The following is a 24,397-nucleotide window of genomic DNA, read 5'->3' as shown; positions in this document are numbered from 1 at the left end:
TCTCTCCACCGCCCATGCAATGACCACCCCGAGTCCTTGCCACTCCCTTTCTATATGGCTATTCTCCTTCCCGCCCTGACCCCCATCTCCTGCTCCTCCCTTCCCTCCGCCCAGTTATTCCCTCTGAAAGCTCTTTCCCTAGCAGTCTGTGTCTGGTTCATTCTTTGGGCCAATGTCTTGTCTGTGCTCCCATCCCCCAGGATGTGTGGCCTGCCTAGTCAATAAAAGAAGCATCCCTTTTTTTTACGGTGTGCTTCCCTACAGAGCCAGGTGAGGACGATTTGGAACCTTCATCTCTCCTGTGTAGCAAGTCTCCTCTGCTATAGTGAGTTGCTGTTTGCGAACCCCTTCTGCATCCTGGTCCATCGCAAGGTTTCCTCACACACCGAGTACCTATCCGAAACCCATGGGGTGCTCTACAACCCTTGGGTGCAGTTCTTCCTGTGGCTTTTGTGCCCCTTTGTGAGCTGCTAACAGCCCTCTGCTTGCCCAACCTGGATTGGCCATACTGCTCTAGCTCACACCACCTGAAAAGAGGTCCAGCACCCCTTTTCCTGTCTCATACTGAGGCAGCAAGGGTACACTATCCACGATCTGTTTCCCCTTATCCCTGCTATGTGATAACGGGGTTCCTTGCAAAACACCTTGGATGGGGTGGTGGTGAGTCTGGGAACATTATAGACATTTTTTTCACCTATAGCTAAGGCAGGAGTGTGTTGGGCCTCCAGAGGTTTCCCATCCCCATGCTAAGAGGAGTGTGTGAAGGTGAGAAAAGTTGTGGGGGGCAGTCGCAGCAGTTACAGTTTGCATCATGTGCTCCCCCTTTCCTGGCTTGCTTATGTGAGTCCCAAGGAGCAGAGTGGAGTTTGGTGTTTGTGTCCGGTGCCCCAAGGTGAGTGACCTAACAGGGTTTGAAGCAGAGAAGAGCTAGCAAGGCGCTCAGCACCCTACGAGTGCTCTGGGGACAGGCTGTTTGCCAAGTGTTCCCTTTGCGGGTGAACTGTCTGTTTCCCCTCAACAAAGCTCCCCATTTTGGGATGTTAACTATGTGTGACTTGAGGCCAGAGACCTATTGTTTGAATCGTGGGCTTCCTAGGTCCGGTTGATAGGCTGGCGGTGCTGTGCTGTGAAATGGACGCCAAGTTACACCCAATCTAGGACTCCAGAGTTTGTCAACATGCCACTCTCTGGACTGTGGGAAGTGTCAGGGTGCAGCTCAGCTTCCACTGTAGGCTGATGTACCTACATGAGAAAGGGCAGATAGAGAGGAAAGCTTCCTAGACTGTCCACCTTGTGCTGACGGGTTAATCTTCCTTCAGTGTTAGGCGGATAATCTTAGGTTTGCTGATATCACATCCTACCTTCCTCCTTTGTCTCCATGCCTCCTCTTAGAGCAGGTATACTTGGAGCTCTCTCTCTCGCTTTCCTGTTGGCTCAGTGCATCTCCACCTTAGTTAGAGCTTTCCTACCAACATGAATCCCCTAAAATAAACATTAGCTTTCCTATGCTCCTAGACCCAGAGTCTCTCTGTGACTGTATGCAGGGTAGAATGTGCTCCTCTCACAGGGATTCCGAATTCAGCTCAACGTCTGCTGAGCATTCCACTCCAAAGTAATACAGGTGTTGTCGTCAACAACCCTCAGCATCCTTTGACCATTTTGGGCTGTACTGGCTGGGACTTCTAGGAAATGGGAGTCCAACATCAATCTGGAGGGTAACACATTGGCTCCCCTTGCTATACTTTGCCATGGTTCTCGATATGGGAGCAGATAGTTTTCCATTGTCCGCCTTCCATTAAAGCCAGTGAGAGAAAAACTCCCTCTGCCGAGTCTGTGGCCGACGTGTGTTGCACTGTCGAAAGGAGTGTGGCAGTGGATTAAAGGAGTATATGATATAATGCTAAGTGTGCTTGCCCCCCTGAGCTGCCCATGCCCTGGCCACATCTTCTTCGCCAGTGAAATTACTCCATCTGTTCTGCCAACATATGAGGGGAGTTCGGCTGGTGTATCCGCCTGGCCAAGGGTGTATTTGGCGTTCCACCAGCATTTGGGGACGTCTTCCAGATCCTAAAGCTCCTTAAGCCGGTGGATCTTTCATATAGGATTGCGTCCTTATAGTGACTCCACAGTAGGGAAGGAATTGCTAAGAAACCTACCAAGATCTGGGCATCCGTATCTCTCTGTAAACATTTTGAGAAGGTTTATTACATTTCCAGAAAGGTTAGGTGTTTACAGCAGGTTTTTGCGCTACATTTTTATATACTGTAATAAATATATAACAGTGCCTGGGTTCAGTTCCATCGCACATTTGAAATTGAGAAGAAAAAAATAAAATAAATTGCCCATTATATATAACAACATTCCCTTTCGCTTCATGAGTGGTCGTATCTAGGTGTAAACAAAACGGAGCGAGTCATTCCAGATGAGCTACATCCAAAACCGGTGGAGGGTTTCATGATGAACTGCAAAGGCCCTGGCAGTGAGTACCTGAAAGAAAGGAAGGAAAGCATGAGAATTCAACAAATATATTCATTTCAGTAACATGAAATCGCTGAACAAGGGCACAACCTAGTAGAGGGATGTGTACTGGTTCCTTATAAGAACCCCTGCAGCATCGGTAAAATAATACCTTCATTTATTGGCTGGCTAAAATAAAGGTGTTAAGTTACTGGCACTGTGATTTTTAGGCACATCTAAGGGCAGAACGCTACCACATCCAAGCACGTGGAGATGAAGAGGTGTGGTGGGCACACGCTAGGTAGAATCCAACCATCTATTTTTTAAAAAAACCAAAACAAAACACAGAAGTTGATTTCTTGTTTCCCACCCTAGTGTGACCCTGATTTGGAAGCCTCTGCAACATGAGCACCTTGTCTTCAACTGTGAAGTGGTACTCCATCTACAGCAGCGGTTCTCAACCTGTGGGTCCCCAGATGATGTTGGACTATAACTCCCATCATCCCTGAGCTCTGGCCTTGCCAGCTTGGGGTGATGGGAGTTGTAGTTCAACAACATCTGGGGACCCACAGGTTGAGAAAAGCTGATTTATGGTCTTGTAGATATCGCCAGGACATCACATGCAGGATCAGGATGCTTCTTCTGCCCCAAACAGACATGTCTTATTGAGGAGCTGATCCCTATCTGTGAGAGGTATGCCTGCCCATTTAGGAGATTCATCTCTTTGGCGGGGGGGTTTCTTGCAGGATATGCGTATGTTGGTCAGTAATGTTCAACTCTAGGATGGGGAACCTCTAAGCTTCCAGATGTTGCAGGAGTACAACTCCCTAATCATTGCCCGTTGTGGCTGGGGCTTAAAGCAGTTGGAGTCCAACAGCAACTGGGGGGGGGGGTCACAGGTTACTCTTGCCACTACTCTCTGCTCTGCCCCACTGGCTGCCTTTGAAACAATGGACCAAAATATCCCCAAACATAAGAAACTGAAACAAGTTTTGCCTCGTGCAAAACACTCCTCCAAGAGGCGTTTGCATGCCAGAGTAGCACATATGTTCATATAATGTGGTGGCCCTCCAAAACCTTTGGACTACAATTCCCATCAGCCCCATCCAACGATGAAAGATGATGGGAACTGGAGTCTAATAAAATTTGGAGGCTGGGGAAGGCTGATATAACTATACACTTACATTTAACAGCTCTATTTCTTTGGTCTTGGGGGAGTGAAGCAGGCCAGTTAGTCAACGGGGGATAAAGGGACTGGCGTGAAATGTTTGGGCTGCTGGATTTTATTTATTTATTTATTTATTTATTTATTTTTGCATTCATTTTAATGTAAAGTTTGCTTTACATTTGAAAAACTGGGCATTTGAAACTCAAAGAAGTCCTGGCCAATTTTTTATGATTTGCAATTGCAAGGTTATGAACATTGTTGATCTAACTTGCATTCAATTAAATTTTGTCTCCATGCCGACATAGCAACACAGGGCAATGTGTATGTAACTATTATAAATAACTATTATACCTAAAAACTATTATACCAATCTGGAGAAAGAGGGGAGGATTTTTTTACGTTTCACAAACCTCCCTCAACACAGAGGACTAGAAGGATGTTTACTTCTGCTGCAATCCTATACCCGCTTATTGGGGAATAAGTCAATGAGGCTAACTTCTGGAAAGACATATATAGAATTCAGCTGTTAAATCTCTCCCTGCTATGCTAATTTCCTAAGTATAAGGGATTTCAAATATGGCTGAGCATTCAAGTGGGCATTCCTCCCACCTGCTTTGAAGTTGTACAATCCCAAAAGGGATGTACCACCACATGCCCAACAGGTAGGTCTTTTATCAGTTGAGGAGGATGGAGAAGAAAATCCGAGTGGAGATAAGTCAAGAAATTTGGGAGATGGGTGAAGGCTTCAAAGTGTTAATCACTTTGGAGAAGGGAAGGTGGGAGATGGGACATTGATGAGCTGAGATTGAAGGGGAGATTTTTTATTTTATTATTATTATTATTTTAAGATATTTATTGAGGATTTTAAACATTCAATTCACCAAACACATATAAAACCATCACCCAAATACAACAAACAAAGAAAAACAGAAAAAAGCAAAAAGAGTAAAACATACAACAAGATCAAATATCCAACAACCATATTTTCTTAACCTTTTGGACTTCCTCACATCTCCCATTCCTGCGTTCCCAATTATAAAATTATATACAGCAATTTATCACCTTGTTTCAACTCCTATTTTGTGATTTTCAAATATTATGTCTCCGACTTTAAATATTTTTATCAAATACTTAAATACTTAATTTAGACATAATGTTGTTCCAAAGTTTATCTTTTTCTCAGATCTCACTTATTCTCATATTTATTTCAACTAAATTGCTGGTGCTGTGTTGTTTTCAGTCCTGCATCCTTCTTAACACTCATACAATTTACAAACAACATCATAGTGCAATGTATTTGTTGCCTGCAGAACCAAATCATTCCACACCTGTCATCTAGGGGCATCCTCCACACTTAAGTGTGATAGACTCGCATGCAACCTCGTATATGCACGGAACCAGGAAATGATTAAATAATTCAATCCAAACCTGGAAATGGGGAAAGAGACCTGGAGAGTCTTTGTGCCTCATAAGGAGACCCTCCCCAGAGCCTGAAGAGGATGTCAGTGAAGGGGGAGGAAGCCCCAAAGAGACCAGAGGCTATCTAGTTGTGGATATTTTTGGATACAGTCTTTTGGGTATAGATTGAAGAGAGAGCGACGGAGAGGATGTTTAGAGGGTGCTCCCCACCTTTCGCGATTTCACTTAGGCACGTGGGGGCCCGGAAGTGGGGTGATGCCTGTACTCCACAGCAAGAGCCAGTCTCACCAAGTATTTCAAAGATGCATTCCTAGCAGTGTGAGCATGTTGGTGCCCGTGCCATGAGCGCTGCCCGCTTGAAAAGGCCTCCTCTGGACCCTTCTGCACTTGGGAAATGCTAATCACACTGGCCAGTTTCAACACCTCGAAGACACGAGCAGCTTCTAGGAATCCACCTGGCACTTACAACCTCCCCCCCCCCTTTTTTTTAACAGGGAATGCTGAAAATATACTCCCCTCCAGGTCACATATCACTCACGTGGAATTCACCTTTCCACCCCTGAGCTCAAACCACAAATTGTGGTTTCTGCGAAAAGACCATCTTTAACCCCAGCTACTGCACTCAGTGTGGCTGTCCTTGTGTAGTGTCCAGCATCTCTTAGGACAAGAGACACAAGACTTCCATCTGTACCAAATGCCTTCGCAATTTTTGTACTGCTTTCTGAAGTTTAAAAAACAGCCACCCTCTGCCACATCAGCCATATCTATATTGATCATCCATCCATCCCTCTTCCAATTCAAGAACCATTCCTCCAGTTTTGTCACACAATGGAATGCTTAATTCTCTTCTCTATTTTTATAGAAAGGGGCAACCGGGCTTCTGTCTCCCTTTATCTTGCTGCAGCAGCAACAGGATCAGGTCGAGCGAGGGCAAAGAACTAAGGATCAAGCAGTTCCCGTTACGAAAATAAACAAATGCCCGCACAAAGCCCTACAAGCCAGAAACGCCATTAACACATTTAGGTACATTAGACTAAACCGGACTGTTATTTAATGAAGTTGTGACATAACCACCACCTCATTATCATGATTTTAGCAAATTGCTAATTTGCCATTCATCAATGACTACTCTGATTTATTTGCTTAAAAAGCAGGCAATAAGCAGAAGGGGAACTGGAATAAAATCATACAAACAATAATTTATCACGCATTGTCTAATGATCACCCTTTAATCTATTTCCCATTACGGATGTACTATAATTATGGGCAGTTATTAGATAAATGCGCCAAAAGTACATAAAAATAACACCTACACTAAGTGGAAGCTGCGTGACGAGCAATGCATTATGCTAGAATTGATTGCTACGACCGCACATAAATAGAGCCCACTGTTAGAAAAGGGTTACATCATGGAATGGGAGCCCTATTGATGAATGAATACTGAGCACACTCTGAAACAGTCGCGATGATTAATCCTACAAAATTACTGGGCAGCGCCATGAGACTGTATGATGAAGTCAAGCCATTGCTTCCCAAGGCCTCTCGCGAATTTAATGCAAACAAAGACCCCGTTCTAGTGGGACATTGTGAATGTTCAGGGTTTCCTTCCTACAAGACCAAATCCAACAAAGTGTGTAAAATGGCAGCGTTACTGCCTCAGGGTGCATTCAAAGACCATTAAATAGCCAATGGAAAGACCGTATTCTTTCTAATGTCACTAGGTTAGGGAGGAATTCTGAGTTACACCAAAGTGTGTGTGTGAGTGGGGGGAGCTCTGTAAAAAGTTGAAAAATAAAAGGTAGGGTGTTTTTAAGAAATCACACTGTCCTTACAAATGAAACAACCCTCTCCGTGGGATTTCAGCAGGCGGAGTTCAATACAAGAGGTATCTTCATGCTTTTTGCGAATAGATGACTGTTAGCTACAGTGTGTAAGGCTGATCTGTTTGATCCGAGCACATAATTTCCATTAAAATAATTCCTTTTTACATTAATGATGAAAAGCAAGAACAATCTTTGGTCACAGCTGATCAAAATTAGATTACTTCTCTACTGTGATAGCATATTAATACCACACATGTTTTGTTTTGCCGCAGCAGAGTTCTCTCTGCCCTACCAAATACTTCTCTCTCTTTTTTCCAGCTGGAATTAATTTACTTCCACGCTGGTGGAAAGAATTACACGATAAAACAGCAAGCAAACTTCGGATACCCGAGGAACAGGTCTGACACCTATTGTCTCGAATAATGCTAAAGCAGCCAGCTCAGCCTTAAGAAGGTTTTTGGATTTATACCTCTGCAAATAGATGCAATCTGTAGGAATTGCAGGTATCGGTTACCTACAGGAATTAAAATTGCTGCCCTGAATGCTCCCAAATAGCCTGGGCAAAGGTATTAAGCAGCATAAGCCATAACACTCCATGTTAATGCCTTTAGGTCGCAACCACTGGTTAACCAGCGTTCCAGATGTCAAAAGGCTGATATTCCCTTCAAAGCAGAAGCACTTTTATAGCTCCATGTTGATTCACTCCACCCATGCTCAAAAACAGCTGGCTTAAGAGCCACCACAGATAATGGGTGGTATCCAACTAACATGTCCGGTCAGCTCAAGGATTTATGCTTGTGCAACAAAACCTTCCTTCCCTTGTCTCATCCCCACCCCCCACCCCCCACCCCGCACACACTCTGCACTTCCCCTCATCAGCTTCAGAGGGTTGGGGAAACCCTGGAACAGATTTAAAGCATTTACACCTGAAAGTGTACACTCATCAAATGCACACTATATTATAGGCATCCCTACAGGCAGCTGTGGTTACAACTGCCTCCTGACTTTATGTGCAGTGTCTTGTAACATGGCCCTCAGCCGAACTGAACGGGTTGGAGAAAAGGGATTCTAAAAATAAAAATGAAAAAAAAAGGCGCCACACTTGGCATAAGAAAGGCAAAGGGGAGTTCCTCAGGAGCAAGCCTAAACTCTGCTCCATTAAAGATTTTCATTAGTCCTTGTAGGCCAAGGGTGGCTCATGTAATCCACAAAGAGCACCAAGTTAGGAAGCATCTTTGAAGAGAGGGATTCAAGATGCATAAATAAGGACAAGAATGGAGATGTCGTGCAGAATAAATGAGCTGAAATAACAGAAATGGATTAATACGACAGTGCAAAGCGTAACTCGGTGCAGGAGGGATCCTGTGCCATTTTTAAAAGCCAGCTCTTCAGGCACTGCAGTAATGTTTTCTCTGCCATTTTTTCCACAAGATTTATATACCGCTTAGACTGTAATAAAACCTCAAACCAGTTTTAGGGGAGGCCACTCGAGGACAGAGAAGAACGTTCACCCTGTGCCTGCACACAGATGTGTCATTTGCACCAACACAGGTAGCTGGATAGAAATTAAACTGGAGTCAAACTTGTGCAGAGTGGTAGAGCAGTATGAAGTTCAGCAAAAACAAAACAAAAAAACCTTCCTGAATTACATGTGGAGAACCCTGCATTTCGAAACCCTTAGATCAGGCATGGCCAAACTTGGCCCTGCAAATGTTTTGGGACTACAATTCCCACAATCCCTGACCATCCCTGTTAGCTAGGGATGATGGGAGTTGTAGTTCCAAAACATCTAGAGGGCCAAGTTTGGCCAGGCTTGCCTTAGATGAACAAAAAGAAGGTACCTTATTCAGAGACAAACCACCGAGCCATATAGCCTAATCCTGTCTCTTTCAACAACCAGCAATCCAACACTCTCTTTTCACTGACGATGTCAAGACCTTATTATGCAAAAAAATGCCTAGCATCAAAAAACGACAGCCCATTTCCCAAATGCTCATTCGTCCATGAGACACGCACTTCCACACCCAAATCTGATTTTGGCCATTTCAAGTTTACGATCCGTGAGACCTAAATTTGTCTTTTTGTGTAGTTTTGTTGTGCATGGAAAAAAGGGAGGTGGGAAGAGAAAGTAGACACATACTTTCCTATGCCCACTTGAAAAGCAGTTTGGCGAATGCACCTAGAAAACTATCTGCTTTCCCTTCAATAAGAGCAGAAGCAGCCACGCTAGAATCCAGTCTTGAGATCCGAGAATCGACAAGCGATGATTAAAACTCATTTCCAATGGAAATGCTGGCGACTAAATGCATGGTTGGTTAACTACCAGGAAGAAATGGAAAAGGGACATATAACACCAAAATTTCTGAGTACTTAAGGGTGGGGGGCCATTTTGCAGATAGGAAGTTAAGGAGAGGAATCCAATGAGCAGGTCTTTTTGTTTGGGGAATTATTATTATTTTAAAGCCAACGTGTGATATGGCATGGTCATTTCGAAAAGCATGATATTGCTACTTTATCCCTGCTTTGCATATTCTGCCGGTTTTAAACTTAGGCCGCATCCAAAAGAACCACAAGTTACAGGGTTTTGTCAGGAAGCTAAGGGACATGCACCAAGTGGAAACAAAGCAGTAGGACACCAGGTGCAAACCCAACACCTTCATGAATACAGTGGTACCTCGGGTTAAGTACTTAATTCGTTCCAGAGGTCTGTTCTTAACCTAAAACTGTTCTTAACCTGAAGCACCACTTTAGCTAATGGGGCCTCTTGCTGCTGCCGCGCCGCCGGAGCACGATTTCTGTTCTTATCCTGAAGCAAAGTTCTTAACCTGAAGCACTATTTCTGGGTTAGCAGTGTCTGTAACCTGAAGCGTAAGTAACCTGAAACGTATGTAACCCGAGGTACCACTGTACCATGCTGAATGCACAATAATGGGTGTTGTGTGTTTTTTAAAGATGTCTGGCAGGGCCCTCAATCTCACACACAAATAAATGAAGCACCAGCTAAAGAAAAACAAACTCACACTTCACATAGCCTGGAGTGGTTTTGCATCGAAAGGCTCCCTCATGTGGTGGAAGCACTCCATGACTTATGAGAAAGTCTAGACAGGAGACTGGCAGAGTCCCACACTTGTTCCTGGCAGTTCTAGAATGGCTCTCTGGGACTCATGGTCCTTTCCGACCAGGCAAGACAGTGCTTCTAAGCCATCACTATGTGCTTCAGGGCTGATTTGTTGAGTGCGCAGAAGAACATATTCATTTAAAATCAGGGGTGGGGAACCTGTGGCCCTTTATAGACTTCAAGCCCCATCCTCCCTGACCACTGGCTGGGTGTGATGGAAGTCGGGAATCCAACATCTGAGGGAGGGCCGCATATCCCTCACCCAATTTATATCGGCCTGTTGTTCCACAGTCTGTTTTCGTGAGGGAAGAAATGAGCAAGCTCCCTTGCAGTGGATTGCCATACGCTAAACCAGGGTTTCCCAAACTTGGATCTCCAGCTGTTTATGGACTACAACTCCCATCACCCCTAGCTAGCAGGGCCAGTGGTCAGGGATGATGGGAATTTTAGTCCAAAAAACAGCCAGAGACCCAAGTTCGGGAAACCCCAAAAGTATGCCCTGTAAACAACTGTTAGGCTGAAACATCTGTTGATGTGTTATTTGTGTGCTTTCCAACCTGAGACTGAAAAAAAAAATACATAGAGCAACCTAATCAAATCCTTGCCACCCTGCATTGCAATGAATGTTAGATTATACGAAGCCAAAATAAAGGAGGTGTACATACCTTGTGTCATCCCAGTCTGGGTAAACTCCAGTGAGGGACCCTCTGGAATCGGCAGAGTATTTGTAAACCACTAGCAGGCACTGTTTACAAAGATCTACTATTCGTTGGCAACACTGGATCTGATCGTCAGTCACCGCTTCTGTGCTTCTACTGAATATCGTCTCCCAGGAGCTCCTGTTGGCATGGAAACAGACATGACCTCATGTTTTCTGTCACAAATGGCAATCTAAAAGCTTTCCTGCTCTACAGGAGAGATTTAGCCATGGAAGAAGGAAGAGGAATAATGCACGACCTTGCCCGTTTACAGTAAAGAGCCTACCCTATTTCACCAGCAGACGGTAGGAAATATAAAACACAAATGAGTAAGTTAACCTTCAGCTTTCGGGGGGGGGAGGGAGAAGCCCACAAGCCAGTCGTTCGGCAAGCGTCTCGAAGCTTCAATGGCAGAACCCTTCAGTGTCGGCAGAAGATACACCACATCAATGTCACTTTCATAGAATGAGGGCGCAGATCAAAGGTTTGTGCAACCACCTGAAGTCTCCGTTGGAGCATCATAACAGTTGCTAAACAAAAGCATGACTAGAATATAGACCTTCATGTTGGACAGCCATTATATTAGCTTATAAAGGGAACAACAAAAGCAATGTTTTACTGGAATAAAAAAAAAACAACAACCCTAAATGTGATGTGTCTGTAAAGGATCTTTGCTGCTGAGAAGCATCCAACTGGATAAGCTTTGGTTGGTACATGCCAGACATAAGAGCGGATGGCCCAGTTTTTGCTCATCGAAGTCACAAAGCTTGCCCTTCTATTCTTACCAGTGGATTTCCCAATATATTGGTCTGATACGTGGACCAATAGATCCCAATTCTGGCTGCTTGGAAGCCTATTTTGGCATTGTTGTTTAGTCGTTTAGTCGTGTCCGACTCTTTGTGACCCCATGGACCAGAGCACGCCAGGCACTCCTGTCTTCCACTACCTCCTGCAGTTTGGTCAAACTCATGTTGGTAGCTTTGAGAACACTGTCCAACCATCTCGTCCTCTGTCATCCCCTTCTCCTTGTACCCTCCATCTTTCCCAACATCAGGATCTTTTCCAGAGAGTCTTCTCTTCTCATGAGGTGGCCAAAGTACTGGAGCCTCAGCTTCAGGATCTGTCCTTCCAGTGAGCACTCAGGGCTGATTTCCTTAAGAATGGATAGGTAATCAGTCCTGAGTACTTACTGGAAGGACAGATCCTGAAGCTGGGACTCCATTTTTTAAGCGCTGTTTAATAAATATGTGCATGAACTGATGTTTACCAGAGAGAGTATTTGTGCAAACATGCTTAGGGTTTCACAGCCAGTCTCTCCCAAAAGATAATGTACTCCACAGTTGCCTTTTCTTCGCCACTGGTGCTCTAATGGCCGGGGGTGGGGTGGGGTGGGGAGAAGCAACTCAAAAGTGGATTGAAGGAAGATTTGTATCCTGCATATTCCCTCAACACATCCCTAAGAAGGGAGGGGAAATAAATATGCCAGGCCCTGGAGCTGCCACACTTCTTTCCCGTCCAGCCACACATACACATGCCTCTCTTGCCCAAGCCAACATCCACTTTGCCTGCCATAGGGACAGAGCAGCAGGGATTCTAGCTGCAAAAGTTAAAGCAGCCAAGCAGTAAAACATCCTAATCTGTGCGGTCTCAGCTCAGACCATTACATCGAACAGGACACAGATGCTGAGGAGTCCAAGGAGGTCTCATCCATCCTTATCAAAAGTTCTAAACCATCACCATTCTAGGACCGGAAGAAAATTCTGAGAACAGTTAAGATTTAGTAAGGAACTCACTATGAGAAAATAATAATAATAATAATAATAATAATAATAATAATAATAATAATAATAATAAACCCGCAGCAGAGACAAGACAAAAAGAATGGTGCTTTTAAGTTAAGGAAAGCCATGACAGTTACAAGGTAATATATTGCTTCTTACCCTGAATTGCAGAAACAGTTCCACAGACCTTGACCATGGCTCCATAGCAGGCGATTAAACACACGATTAAGGAGTCGGTACAAATGTAAACATTCAACATCTGAAACTCCCCAGACACGCTGCAGAACTGAGCGGGTGCTCGCTTTCACAATATCTAAAACCTGGAAAAAAGAATTATAGTAAGCAGATAAATAAATAAATTAAGGAATACTTCAAAAACAAAAACTCAAAGACCAATGTTGTGCCAGCAAGCCTCTAGGAATAAATACTTAAAATACCAATGACAAAAAGACGACGATGAAAGGCTGGGTTTTAAAATTTGACACATGGTTATGGCAAGTGCCTGCAATCGAAACAAATGAGATCAGATCAAAATTTTATTAGGCGTGTGAAGAACATTTTATCTCACCCATTTGCGAAGAGAATAACAAAAGTACTTTTTGTGGATAGGAAAGGGATATTCATAAGGAGGATGAACAGGTTTCGACAAACTCTGCATACAGTTTGATTTCTCTGAATTGTGTATCAAAACTTTCTGCTAATCACAACTAATCACTCCCACAGGGGTGCTTCCAGACTTACATAATTTGAGTGGTGAGCCCCTTCGCCATGTTTTGCTGAGATGTGTTTGGTTTTTTTCTTAAAGGATCGACTTCAAAGGAACCCCATTCTTCCTGTTTTTCAGCCTAAAGCAGCTAAACCCAGCACTGAGAAGCCTGCAATGTCATGAGGCCAGTTCCCCTCCATCTCCAGAGCAGGTTTTCAACTTTTACAAAACCTGAAATGCTTCTGCTGGCTGCATTTGCAGGCGTTCTTTGTTTTTAAATAAAGCAAGGAATGAACGTTCAGTTGAATTAATTTTGTGCTGCACTTTGTTGTTGTTTTTTTAAAAAAGGCAAACAGCGTGTGCTTGACACACAGAGGAAGGAACGAAATAACCAAGCAACTAATTAGCATTTCATTTGCTGATCATTATATTGCCAGCATTTTAAGCACAGGTAAAACATGGGCTCACCCCGGTGCGAAAATATATACTTCCGGTTCCTGTTTTCTGTTACTCGAGTACCGGGAGGAGGTCTCCTGGTGGGACAGAACCACAGCAATAGCCCCCAAACAACAGCAGCACTGTTGCTTACTAGTAAGAGAAGGGAGAGGGAGGGGTGAGAGGGAGGGGAGACGTCAGGGCTGCTTGAATGAATGCACCACTGCGAGGACCAGATTGGCTCTGCCAAGGCATTCGCACAGCCCCTACCTAACCCCATTTTCTCCTGGTAGGTGGCAGGTGATGCTGCTGTCAGGAATCTATTGCTGTGGCTCGCCCCTCTGGGAGAACCACTCCTCTTCTTCACCTACCCTTAATTGCATTTTACAGACTAGCACTACAGTGCTTGTTTTCAAAGTTTCAGTGCTGTCTTTCCATCTAAAATAGTGCCCACATCCAGTTTAACAGAAGGAAACAATGGTCTAATGTAGCCAAACCCTATACCGTGGTACCTCGGGTTAAGTACTTAATTTGTCCCGGATGTCCGTTCTTAACCTGAAACTGTTCTTAACCTGAAGCACCACTTTAGCTAATGGGGCCTCCTGCTGCCGCCGTGCCGCCGGAGCACGATTTCTGTTCTCATCCTGAAACAAATTTCTTAATTTCTGAAGCACTATTTCTGGGTTAGCGGAGTCTGTGACCTGAAGCATATGTAACCTGAAGCGTATGTAACCCAAGGTACCACTGTACACTATTTTTTAAAAAACAAACAAACTGAACTGGGAATTTCTTACCACTGTGTTTGGCTTATAAGAGAAGCCGGGGAGAAAAGAGCTGCTAGGTTCTCGTATAAACTCTAATTTGCTTTTCCATTTTTTGTGTGTGTTTCAACATGTACCACACAGTCACCAAGCTCAATCCAATCTTTTCTGCCATTCAGCATAGTTCTACCTCTTTTTCACAACCCAGATAATAATGTAACTGTGGGCCATAGGGCTGGTTTCTTGGACTAAGGTTGCAATGCCAAACCCGCTTACTTGGGAACAAGCACTAAAGAACTCAGTGGGACTTACTTCTGAGTAAACATCTATGGGATTGTTCTGTGAGTGGCATAGCAAGGGGCTTTAAACGGCGGCGTGTGAACTTTTGCCACAGGAATCTACCCCGGGGATACATGCAGAGCTTGGGAAGATAAATTGAAACTCCCTTCACATGAAATCAACTCACTTTGCCTTAGGACACTAGCTTCCTCATTTCAATTCATTTCAGTGTGTTGACTACAAGTCACTGACTCAGTTCTTGGCACAATTAACTTATCAATTCCAATCTTCTGTAAATGAGGGTTAGAGGTTCATAGGCTAAACGCTGGACCAACAGCTTCCACTCAACATCAAAATGTGAAACCATAAGCATAAGATGATTGCAGGGACCGTTCTGTGCCTCTAAGGCTAATTGCATATGAATTTAACTAAAGATTCTGATTTCAAGAGGAACTTATTTAGGAAGGCATTCAGCCAAAAAAGCAGGGGGAGGGAAGCTGGCAGGGTGGGGAAGGTAAATTAGCACTTCTTAAAAAGACCAATATAGACGGATGTCAGGATGCACAGAAGCCTGAACATCCACAGGTAAGTTTATATACAATGTATAGGAATTAAGATTCACAATGGAAAAGGCCACTGCACAATTTTTGCAATTGTGTTTTCTATTGTGATCTCCACCCTCTGCGAAAAGAAAGGATATTTCGCCCCCCAAACATGAAAGATTGTAGAACAGCACGCATATGTGCTTTATAACTACAATATGATGTCATTTATAAAAGAAAAAGAAAGAAGTAGTCCTTATTTATTTTTTTACTTCCCTGCAAATTGCAGATTACAGTCAAGTTGAAAGGTGCCGAAATCAGAATACAAAACCCCCAAGGCACTGTGAACCCTGCTCAAGCAGAACCTTCATGAGAACAATCTCTCCACATTTAAGCGCCTACACAAGGAAGCCTTGCCCTTTTGATCCATCTCTATTTTTTTATGGCAGGCAGATTGTGAGGCCTGCTTTGCACAGCCATTTTTACAGGACTAAACTGTGGCTGATATTAACAGCTCTGCTTGTGAGTGGAAGGGATACGAAAGTCCTGAGATCCGCTCCCACAACGATCACATGTACCTCCTGTGCGCAAGGACCAGGAGAAAACTCTCGCCTAACTACCCAAGCTTGCAAGATAAAACCTGCACATAGTTTTCTTGCTAAGGTGACCTGCTCAAGTAATGCCGTCATTTGTCCAACTATTAATACTTTCCAATGTACTGCACCTTTGTACATCTTCTGGGCAATAATACGTCGTCTCCAGCATTGCATCCTTGGGAAAATGCGCACAGGCACATTCTCAGATTATCTGCGTTGCCCAGAAGATGTGCAAAAGCCTGCTGGAGAATGCATGCGTTGAATCAGGAAATGTGCATAATGACCTGTCCATGGACAAACAATGTGCATATTCTCCTCGATGATATGTGCATATTAGTCATTCAGCTCCACCTTACCCCTAACACATAAACCAGCAGGTGATGGACCATTTAGTGTATCTGCCAGGTCACTCTGCAGCCAGAGTGTCTGCCTCCATTTTATATGCTATGCCACTACTAGCCACACCCCTTAATTGAAATCTTTAAAAAAAGCCTTCGACTATATTTGTTACTGTCGCCTGCCCTTCTCCCTATCAGTTCCCTTCCCAAATGCTGGCATATGGAGAGGCCGAGCTTCTGTACTTTTGCGTCACGCTCGGAAAACCTTGGGCCTCAAGGTCAATGCGAAACCTTAAGCAATCTGTTTAACTGCATCCTTAAAAATGACTCTGATTGCTCAAAGAGGTTAGGATTAAACACACGGAGAAGCCTACGGCAAGGCACTGCTGCCAAGAGACGTCGAGAGCTCATCAGCGCTTCAGGTAATATTAGCCCCCTGAGTCATCAGGCATGTCTTTGCAAGCTGAACAAAGACATCCGCCATTTGCAGAAGTGCCATTTTTCTTCGTAATGACCTAGTATATCATCTTGACCCAGACTGTGTGCCTGGGGTACCACTTATACTTGTCAGTGGAAGAAAGCAGATACACTTACTGTTTGGGGGGAGGGTGTGTGTGTGTGTGTGTGTGTGTGTGTGTGTGTGTGTATTCATCCTACACAGAAAACACAGTCTACAGTGCTTTTAAGAACAGCCTTGCACTGGAGAAAACTGGATGATTGAAAGTGCAATTCTAAAGAGCTATGCAAGAGGAAGCAGAACTACAGACTGCAGAGGAATCAGTGCAATCAGTGAAATACCTCTAACCTAGTAGTTCATAGAATCGTAGAGTTGGAGGGGACCCCAAGGATCATCTAGTCCAACCCCCTGCAATGCAGAAATACTCAGTTGTCCCATCAGGGGATCAAACCTGCAAGCTTGGTGTTATCAGCACCACAATCTAACCAACTGAGCCATCCAGACTGAGCCCCCCCCCAAAAAAAACCCTGCTGATGGTGACCCTCCAGTTCCTTGGACCAGAGAACTACTTTTGGCTTCCATTACTATAAACCGTGGTTTGTTTAAACTCTTGTTAATAAGAACAAGTAAAGATTACACAGTGGTTTCAGGATCTAATTTGCTCACCAGCTAGAGTTGAAGCAAACCACAGTTTCCAGAGATCAGGTGCCACAGGGAACAGTGTTGTAGAAATATGATTTTTTTCAAAATCATAAAAACAGTCTCCTCGTTTTAGGTGTGTCAGAGGAAGGAAAGGGAAAGACCTGTGAACGGGATGCTTATTGCGGATCATTCTTCTAGTAAGGCACCCTGGTTTCTTGCTACATCTGAACTGACCTATGGATTTGGCAACCTAAATGACCTTTTAAAATGGGCATAATACTTACTGCTTCTTACTGACCTTCAAGAATACCAAATTTGTAAAAGTTCAACTGAGATAAGACATTACCAGATAAATGACTAGTCCAGTTAAGAATTCATTAAAAGTGTTATTTCTAATGGCTAACACACAGTGAGAGGAGTATGCACCACTCACCTTTCTCTGTTTTGCAGAGTCTAGTTTAATTAACCAATACGAAGCCACTTTTGATTTATGGAATTTCCAATTATCCATAATCTGTATAAAAGACCAAAAAAAAAAAATCAATTAGAATGATGTTATTTCTGAAATCAAACTACTGCCATAGGTACAATGAGATGTTTCTCCAGCGGTGCAACTGCTCTAATGGGGACAAATGCCAGCCACCATAAAGCAAGGGAAATTACAGCCATGCACATGTGAAAATAGTCTGAAAATAAGCCCATACGGTTAGGGCCAAACTGCGTACCTCCTAATGCGTCCCACTTTTAAAACTGTTGCTTTGTAGCACACATTTGTGGACTGCAAGGTGGGTTTTTTTAATGTATATTAAAAATACAGGGTTAGTCTTTTAAAAGAGGCCCCATGGAACATATGTATTCTGTATCCATGGAGCCTCTTTTAAAGGACTCACCCTGTACTTCGCAATATAGAAGCCTATTAAGGATCTGTAGTTCTACTGAGTAGTATTTCAAGCAGTGCCACCAGATGGTGCAAAGAGTAACTGAGAAAGATGGTGGGGAGTGGTTTAAAAACTAGCCGTATGGATGGTGGGTGAAGAAGGGAGAGGAATCATTTGAAATGTCCCAGTTTACAGGTCAAAGGGAAGGAAGAGCAAAAGGAAAAGGAAAACAATACCATTACACTTATGGATCTTTTCTGCTGCTAAACAACAACAGGAGGAGTAAAAAACCACTGGGTGAGAACAGCCTAGCAAGGTTGAGAACTAAACTTTTTCCCCCAGGTGTCAAAAAAGGTTATTTATGTATGCCACTACTGCGGCCCGTGTTTCATTAGCAGAAAAATGGAAAACAAGCAAGGTCCCAAGCAAAGAAGAATGGTAACTTAAGTTCACAGAATATGCGCAGCTTGCAGACTTAACATATAGAATAAGGGAACAAGAAGAACATATCTTTAGAGAAGACTGGAAAATGTTTATTGAATCTATGGGATAGAATTGTGTACAGCTGAAAATGCAGGCAGCATTGAGATAAATTCAACAGTGTAAATAAGTTTTGACGGATGCAATAATGGAATACTGAATGGTATAGTTTTTGTAAAATATGCAGGGCTTTATGATATGTAAAATGAACCATGGAAAGAGAAGAAGGGAAGCCAGAGATATTTTAAAGATGTAAAAATGAGTACTTTAAAGTGTAAAACGGAAAATTCAATAAAAATTATATACAAAAAAAAGGAACTAAACGTTCAAAATGATGCCAACATCAGAAGAAGTGAACCGCAGTAGAGTACATTTGGCATTTTGCAGAAGGTCAAATCAATAGCCTGGAGCCTGTTTTGTCAAAGGTATTAAGAAGTCTGGGAAGGGTGGCAGATCTGATCAACTTGGGACCATCCTGTTAGCTCTCGCTGCAATTTCTCCAGCACGTCAGCTGCCCGAACCCTACCTTCCGTACAATCTTATGGGTAACATAGGGTGCCCATGGGTACGGCCATAGCGGTTGCCGTTAAGGGTGGCATCTAGAGAAAAGTTCTGGCCGTCAGTTGTGAGTGTGGAAACAGCTGCATGTGTGCGTGCCGCAAGCATGCATGGTTTGATAGCCGGCACGGCTAAGGAAATGGCGCAGCTGCCGCTTCCACATGGAGGAAACTATGTTGAACTGGCTTTTGGAGGGGCGGGTGCATCTACGAGTCATTGTCTAACCACTGGCCCAAAGTCAGGATCTTCTTCTGCCAGAATCTCAAGAGGAAAAACCTTACATGATCCAGATCTCCAAAGGTGCTTGAAGAACCAACCACGAAACATGGGAAGCTGCTTTATACCAGGTCAGGCTATCTGTCCATCTATGGGAAGCCAACGTTTTGTTCTCCTGATGTTGTTGGACGCAAACTCCTATCAGCCCAGTTAGTGCGGCCAATGGCCAGGGATAATGGGAGGACTAACTCACCTACACTGGTCAGTTCAAATGTTAAAAATGTGTTATAAAAATGTGACACCAGAGGGCACTGTGGAGCAGTGATCCATCGTCAATGAGAAATTGCATTGAGAGATACAGGTTTTTTAAAGTGTTTTTTCAAATCAGTGTAGATCCAGCTGTAGTCCAGTAATTATCTGGAGAGGACCACATTGGCTAAAATAAATCTGGCTCAATGTTGTTTACTCTGATGGGCAGCCTCTCAAGCAAAGAAAAGTCTTTCCCACCCATTGATCCTTCCCCCCACCACCACAAGAGATGTGCCTAGCTTCGAAGCTACAGAGTTCCATATGACTCAGGCAAGCAAGCCAAGCCGCATGGCCCAAGAAGAAGTTTATTAGGATTATTTTATTGTTTTGCTGTGCGTATCCTTATGCTATGTGCTATGTTTTTGTTATCAAGCTGTGTGAATTATGTTCTTAATACCCTGGGGGTCTTTGGATAAAGGGCAGGATATAAACTGTAACAAAAAAAATTGTCCTGGAGAAAATTCCTTTCGAACGTCAAATCGTGATTTCAGCAAAACTCATCAAGCAGGATAGGTAAGGGCTGGAACCAAGTTTGCTTGGGGATGATAAAGCCCCTTGTTTCTCTGACCATGTTTACTGCGTGACTGCTTTTCACTGTTACATTACACATACGCAGTGATGGCTATGGAGACAGTGTGGTGCAGAGACAGAGGATTCTGCTACTGAATGGGAACCCAGGGTGTGGGTAGGGAACATGCCCTCATTAAAGAGTGTCACCTTTGTAGCCTCGTCGTCAAATAAACACCCAGTTTCTTATAATTTTCCCTTCTCCGATACTCACGTCTTCGAGTATTAATTCTGCGTCTTCATTATTTTTCCCTGGGTATCGGATCTTCATACTCGTGAAAATGACCAGCGTCTCCTTTGTGAGGGCCTCTTCCTGCTCTTTGGCTCTCTGTTGTCTTTCCGTCTGCCAAGAGAGAAGAGGGTTAGCTGGCTGTGTGGCGGGGTGGGATTTCAGAGTCACGTGAGAAGCAGAGGTGAGGAACACTTTTCTTGCTGATTTTCTGGTTCGAAGAACCGAGCAGGGAAATTCAAAACCAAAATACATAAACAAAATGTTGGGATTGCGGGGGGTGGGGGGGTATGCTACTGAATTCAATGGATCTTGGATTTCACTGCCTTTTGTGGAAAAGAACCAAAACACAGACACATTCCAGGAGGAGGAGACTTCAGACAAGGGCATGTTTGTATTGAGCAGTACATTATAGTGCATAAAATGATTAATAATCATAAAATGATTAATAATTAATGCAAGATTTCTAATGCTGAAGCAAGAGATCGTAACGAAGCAATATATAATACTGGACTTAACAACATGCTTTGTAGGATGTGTGTACAGTAAAACGGCTCTGAAAATGATGCAGAATGTATTGCTTTGACATTAGCGTCTGCTTTGCTGGCATTTATATATTCCTCAATATTTATAGCAGTGCCCTAACCACTTTTCTTGGGAGGTAAATCCAATTGATTTAATTGACACGTGTTTCCAACTAAGTGTGTTTGGGATCATCACCTCAGTTTCTGCTGATCTGTGGAAGCGGTATTTAATCTAACAGCAACGACTCACTAAATCTATTTTATCTCACAATTCACAACAAACATTTTATCTTTACCAAATGATTAGTTTTCCAGCAATCTAAAAAATAAATTTAAAAATCGATTTTTTTTCATGCTGTTGGCCAGCTGTAGTACATTATTCTTAATTACACAACAATAACGTAAAACTATAAGCTCGCTGTCAGTATTTAGCCCTCCTACTCTGCAAGTGATTTTGTTCACATTATTAAAAGAAATACGTCTCTTGCTCTGTCAGATAAATAACACGGGCCTTAAGCAGGATCTCTCTACCAGAAGATGTAGCACTCCATTTTTTTAAGAAAAGAAGAGTCACTAAATATTCATTTAAATGGGCATCACATTTTCAGTACATTGTTACAATGACAGAAGGGTTCCATATAGGTGACAGACTTCATTTTAAAGCCTTGTTATACTCTCACCTAGAACCACATTAACTCATGTGAAAAACCTCAGCCGGCTTAAAGATCGCTTTGGGTTACTTTTAACTTTCAATTTTCCATAACAGAAGGTTGTTCTATTTTATTGTTGGTTGCGTTTATTTGCTGCAGTTGCAGTCCTCTGATTATCTCAGGAACCAATTTCTGTTTTTATCCTATCCTATAAGCCTCCATTGGGGTCCCATAGAACCATGAGGTCATAATAAAAATGTCAACGTACATACACGGCCACACGGAATGATTCAGTCACCTCACACATTTGCTCCCTCACCACAGCAAGCAGGAAGCCAGCCTCTGGAGAGTGAGAACAGCCTACAAAACCTGGAGCTACTGATAGAATCACAGAATCTTAGAGCTAGAAGGGACCCAAGGGTCATCTAGTCCAACCCTCTGCAATGCAAGGATCTCAGCTAAAGCATTCGGCTTTAATTGATGATTCCCATCCCCTCTGCAGTCCCAAACCTGGGTTGAGTACCAAAGCTCCACACTCGCTGGCCTCCAGCTCCACAATGTCATGTCCCTGGGGAGAAGGCCTATGGAGGAAGGCAGGCTGTTCGTTGCAGCACCACGGAGAGCTACTAGTGAGCAACTTGCTCCAGCTAAGTTTGGCAGAAAACTCATCCCCTTTGACCTTCTGTCTCCAATCCACCTCTCCTAGCTCTGTCCCCTTGTGGAAAAGATAGTCTCTCCAAGGGCCAACCCTCTGGTCTGAAGATGTCTCCTACATTCCATGGCCTCTAAACTGGTGCACTCCTTGTGGGAGTGTGGGAGACCCGTGGTTCCTCAGGCCCACTGGAAGGTACCCATGGGGCTCTGGCTCAAAAGGTTCCAGTGCTCTGGCAGCTGGTTCAGTGGGCTCCTGCCTGCCAGCTTCAGGTTCAGTGGCCCCCTGATTACCAGTGTCATGGTTACTGCTGGGCTCCGGAACCTGAACATTCCCTGTAGCTTCTTCACAGACCACTCTGGTAAAAGATGGCTTGAAGGAAGCTTGTGGGTGAGGGAGGTAAGAACATTTCTTTGCATGCAAATATCATTCATCTTGCCTCATCCAACCTCCACCCCAGTGTGGCTATGCAGCCATTGAACAATTGAGTAGCATATTTTTCGCCCTATAGGCCGCACTTTTCCCCCTCCAAAAATGAAGGGGAAATGTGTGTCCTATGAGGCAAATGCAGGCTTTCGCTGAAGCCTGGAGAGTGAGAGGGGTCGGTGCGCACCGTCCCCTCTCGCTCTCCAGGCTTCAGGAAGCTCTGCGCAACCCTCGGGAGACCGGCGCGACTTCACGCCGGTCTCCCGAGGGTTGCGCAGAGCTGCCTGCAGTCCCGGGCTTTGCACAGCTCTCCACAAGCCTGGGGAGAGCAGCGCGACTTCCCACTGGGCTTCCTAGGCTTGCGGATAGCAGGCTGTTCTTGGGGCTGGGGTCAGGGGAAGCTCCGGCTTCCTCCGCACCAGCCCCGCGCCTGGGGGGGAAGTAATTTTTTTTCTTTATTTCCCCCCCCCAAAAAAAAAAACACCTAGGTGCGTCCTATGGGGCTGTGCGTCCTATGGGGCGAAAAATATGGTATGTTTATATGTACTGGTGTAAGAAACCGCAAGAAAATATTCTGCCACATATATTATTAGGAAATCTATAAAACACTGGGCTGTAAAACACATATAATGGTTGTTGGAAAGATTTGAACGGATAAATGTGTCTTCTCATTCTCCTGTCAGCAGCAGCAACAACAACAACAACAACATCTCTATAATCATCATGATCTGTATTTGGTCATTTGGCTGTGCCTGAATTTCTGGCTTCCTTTGATTAAATTCTGTAATTTACTGTAGTAACCGTAACAACAACATCAATTTTCAATGTTCTAATGCTGTACATATAAAAGTAGCAATTGAGAAGCAAGGTTAGTTGTAATCACCAGTGCTACAGAACAAATCTATGCTGATTTGGAATCAGTTCAACATATTTTTCAAAATAAACCACAACCAACATCACTTGAAAAATATTTGGGAAAACATCACCAAAATAATGTTCAGACACAATAAAATCCCACACCCATTATCCAAACCGTGGCTGTGTGAATTAACCAAATTCAGCATATCTGAATTACACCTTCTGAGTTTCCAAAATGGATTGGATATATCTCATTTGGTGTGTATAATAAGATGCTTAAATAATCTTAAGTTAACTTTTATCGATCTTAAACTCATTTGGGTTAAGTTACCTGTGAATTGCTGGTTGCAGAACTAGAAATTTTAGGCTTGGATAATAAGAGGACACCACACCAGATCCCAAACAATTCACCTCCAGGTGTGATTTGCTAACTTACCACAGGAGAATGTACAGTACCCAGGTTGGCAGTATGAGACATTTTGCCCGCAGATGAACCTCTGTTTAAAGAGTGTGACCTACTCACAGAAGACGGGCGAGAAAGCTGCACCAAATTCTTGGCTGAGAAAGGGCGGTTTTCGGCGCCTTGCATTTGCATAGACAAGACTGAAATGGAGCGAGGGCAGCTCACAGAACGCCTCATAGGACCTGACAACGGCGTGGGCGATACGTAAGAAGGGACTTTCTTAAGAGGCCGCTTCCAGTGCATTCTGCCTGCAAAGAGATACAACTCAGTAAATGAAAAGTGAAACACCCCTTTTTCGCTTTCCCAAACCAACGTGTTTTTTGTTGTTTTTTAAGCAGGGATTCCCAACCTCTTCACCTGTCCAGGA

General features: G+C 43.7%; 1 protein-coding gene and 1 long non-coding RNA gene across 5 annotated transcripts in view; one reads left to right on the top strand and one right to left on the bottom strand.

The window, feature by feature from the left end:
• Positions 1-2,177: 2,177 nt before the first annotated feature.
• TTLL7 (tubulin tyrosine ligase like 7) overlaps positions 2,178-24,397 on the bottom strand; it is an 80,984-nt gene continuing 58,764 nt past the window's right edge. For 2 of the 3 annotated variants that reach the window (XM_082228081.1, XM_082228082.1), the window contains exons 16-21: positions 24,004-24,278; positions 20,443-20,571; positions 17,654-17,734; positions 12,624-12,784; positions 10,651-10,824; positions 2,178-2,487 (exon numbers count right to left, since the gene is read on the bottom strand). In XM_082228081.1, coding sequence (XP_082084207.1) covers positions 2,373-2,487; positions 10,651-10,824; positions 12,624-12,784; positions 17,654-17,734; positions 20,443-20,571; positions 24,004-24,278 — 935 coding nt within the window. In that variant the 3' untranslated portion in view covers positions 2,178-2,372. The remainder of the gene's footprint in view (positions 2,488-10,650; positions 10,825-12,623; positions 12,785-17,653; positions 17,735-20,442; positions 20,572-24,003; positions 24,279-24,397) is intronic. The other variant, XM_082228083.1, reaches the window with a different exon arrangement.
• Positions 10,832-13,477, top strand: LOC309535249. 2 transcript variants are annotated; one of them, XR_014221148.1, is made up of 2 exons: positions 10,832-10,988; positions 13,270-13,477. It is a non-coding gene; the product is annotated as an uncharacterized lncRNA (long non-coding RNA). The 2 variants fall into 2 exon arrangements; XR_014221149.1 differs by having other exon boundaries at positions 10,832-11,012.

The sequence above is a fragment of the Podarcis vaucheri genome (genome assembly GCF_965113315.1).
Source record: "Podarcis vaucheri genome assembly, chromosome: 6".
Classification (NCBI taxonomy): Eukaryota; Metazoa; Chordata; class Lepidosauria; order Squamata; family Lacertidae; genus Podarcis; species Podarcis vaucheri.
Note: the sequence above shows the minus strand (reverse complement) of the source record. Positions and strands in the feature narration are given on the sequence as shown.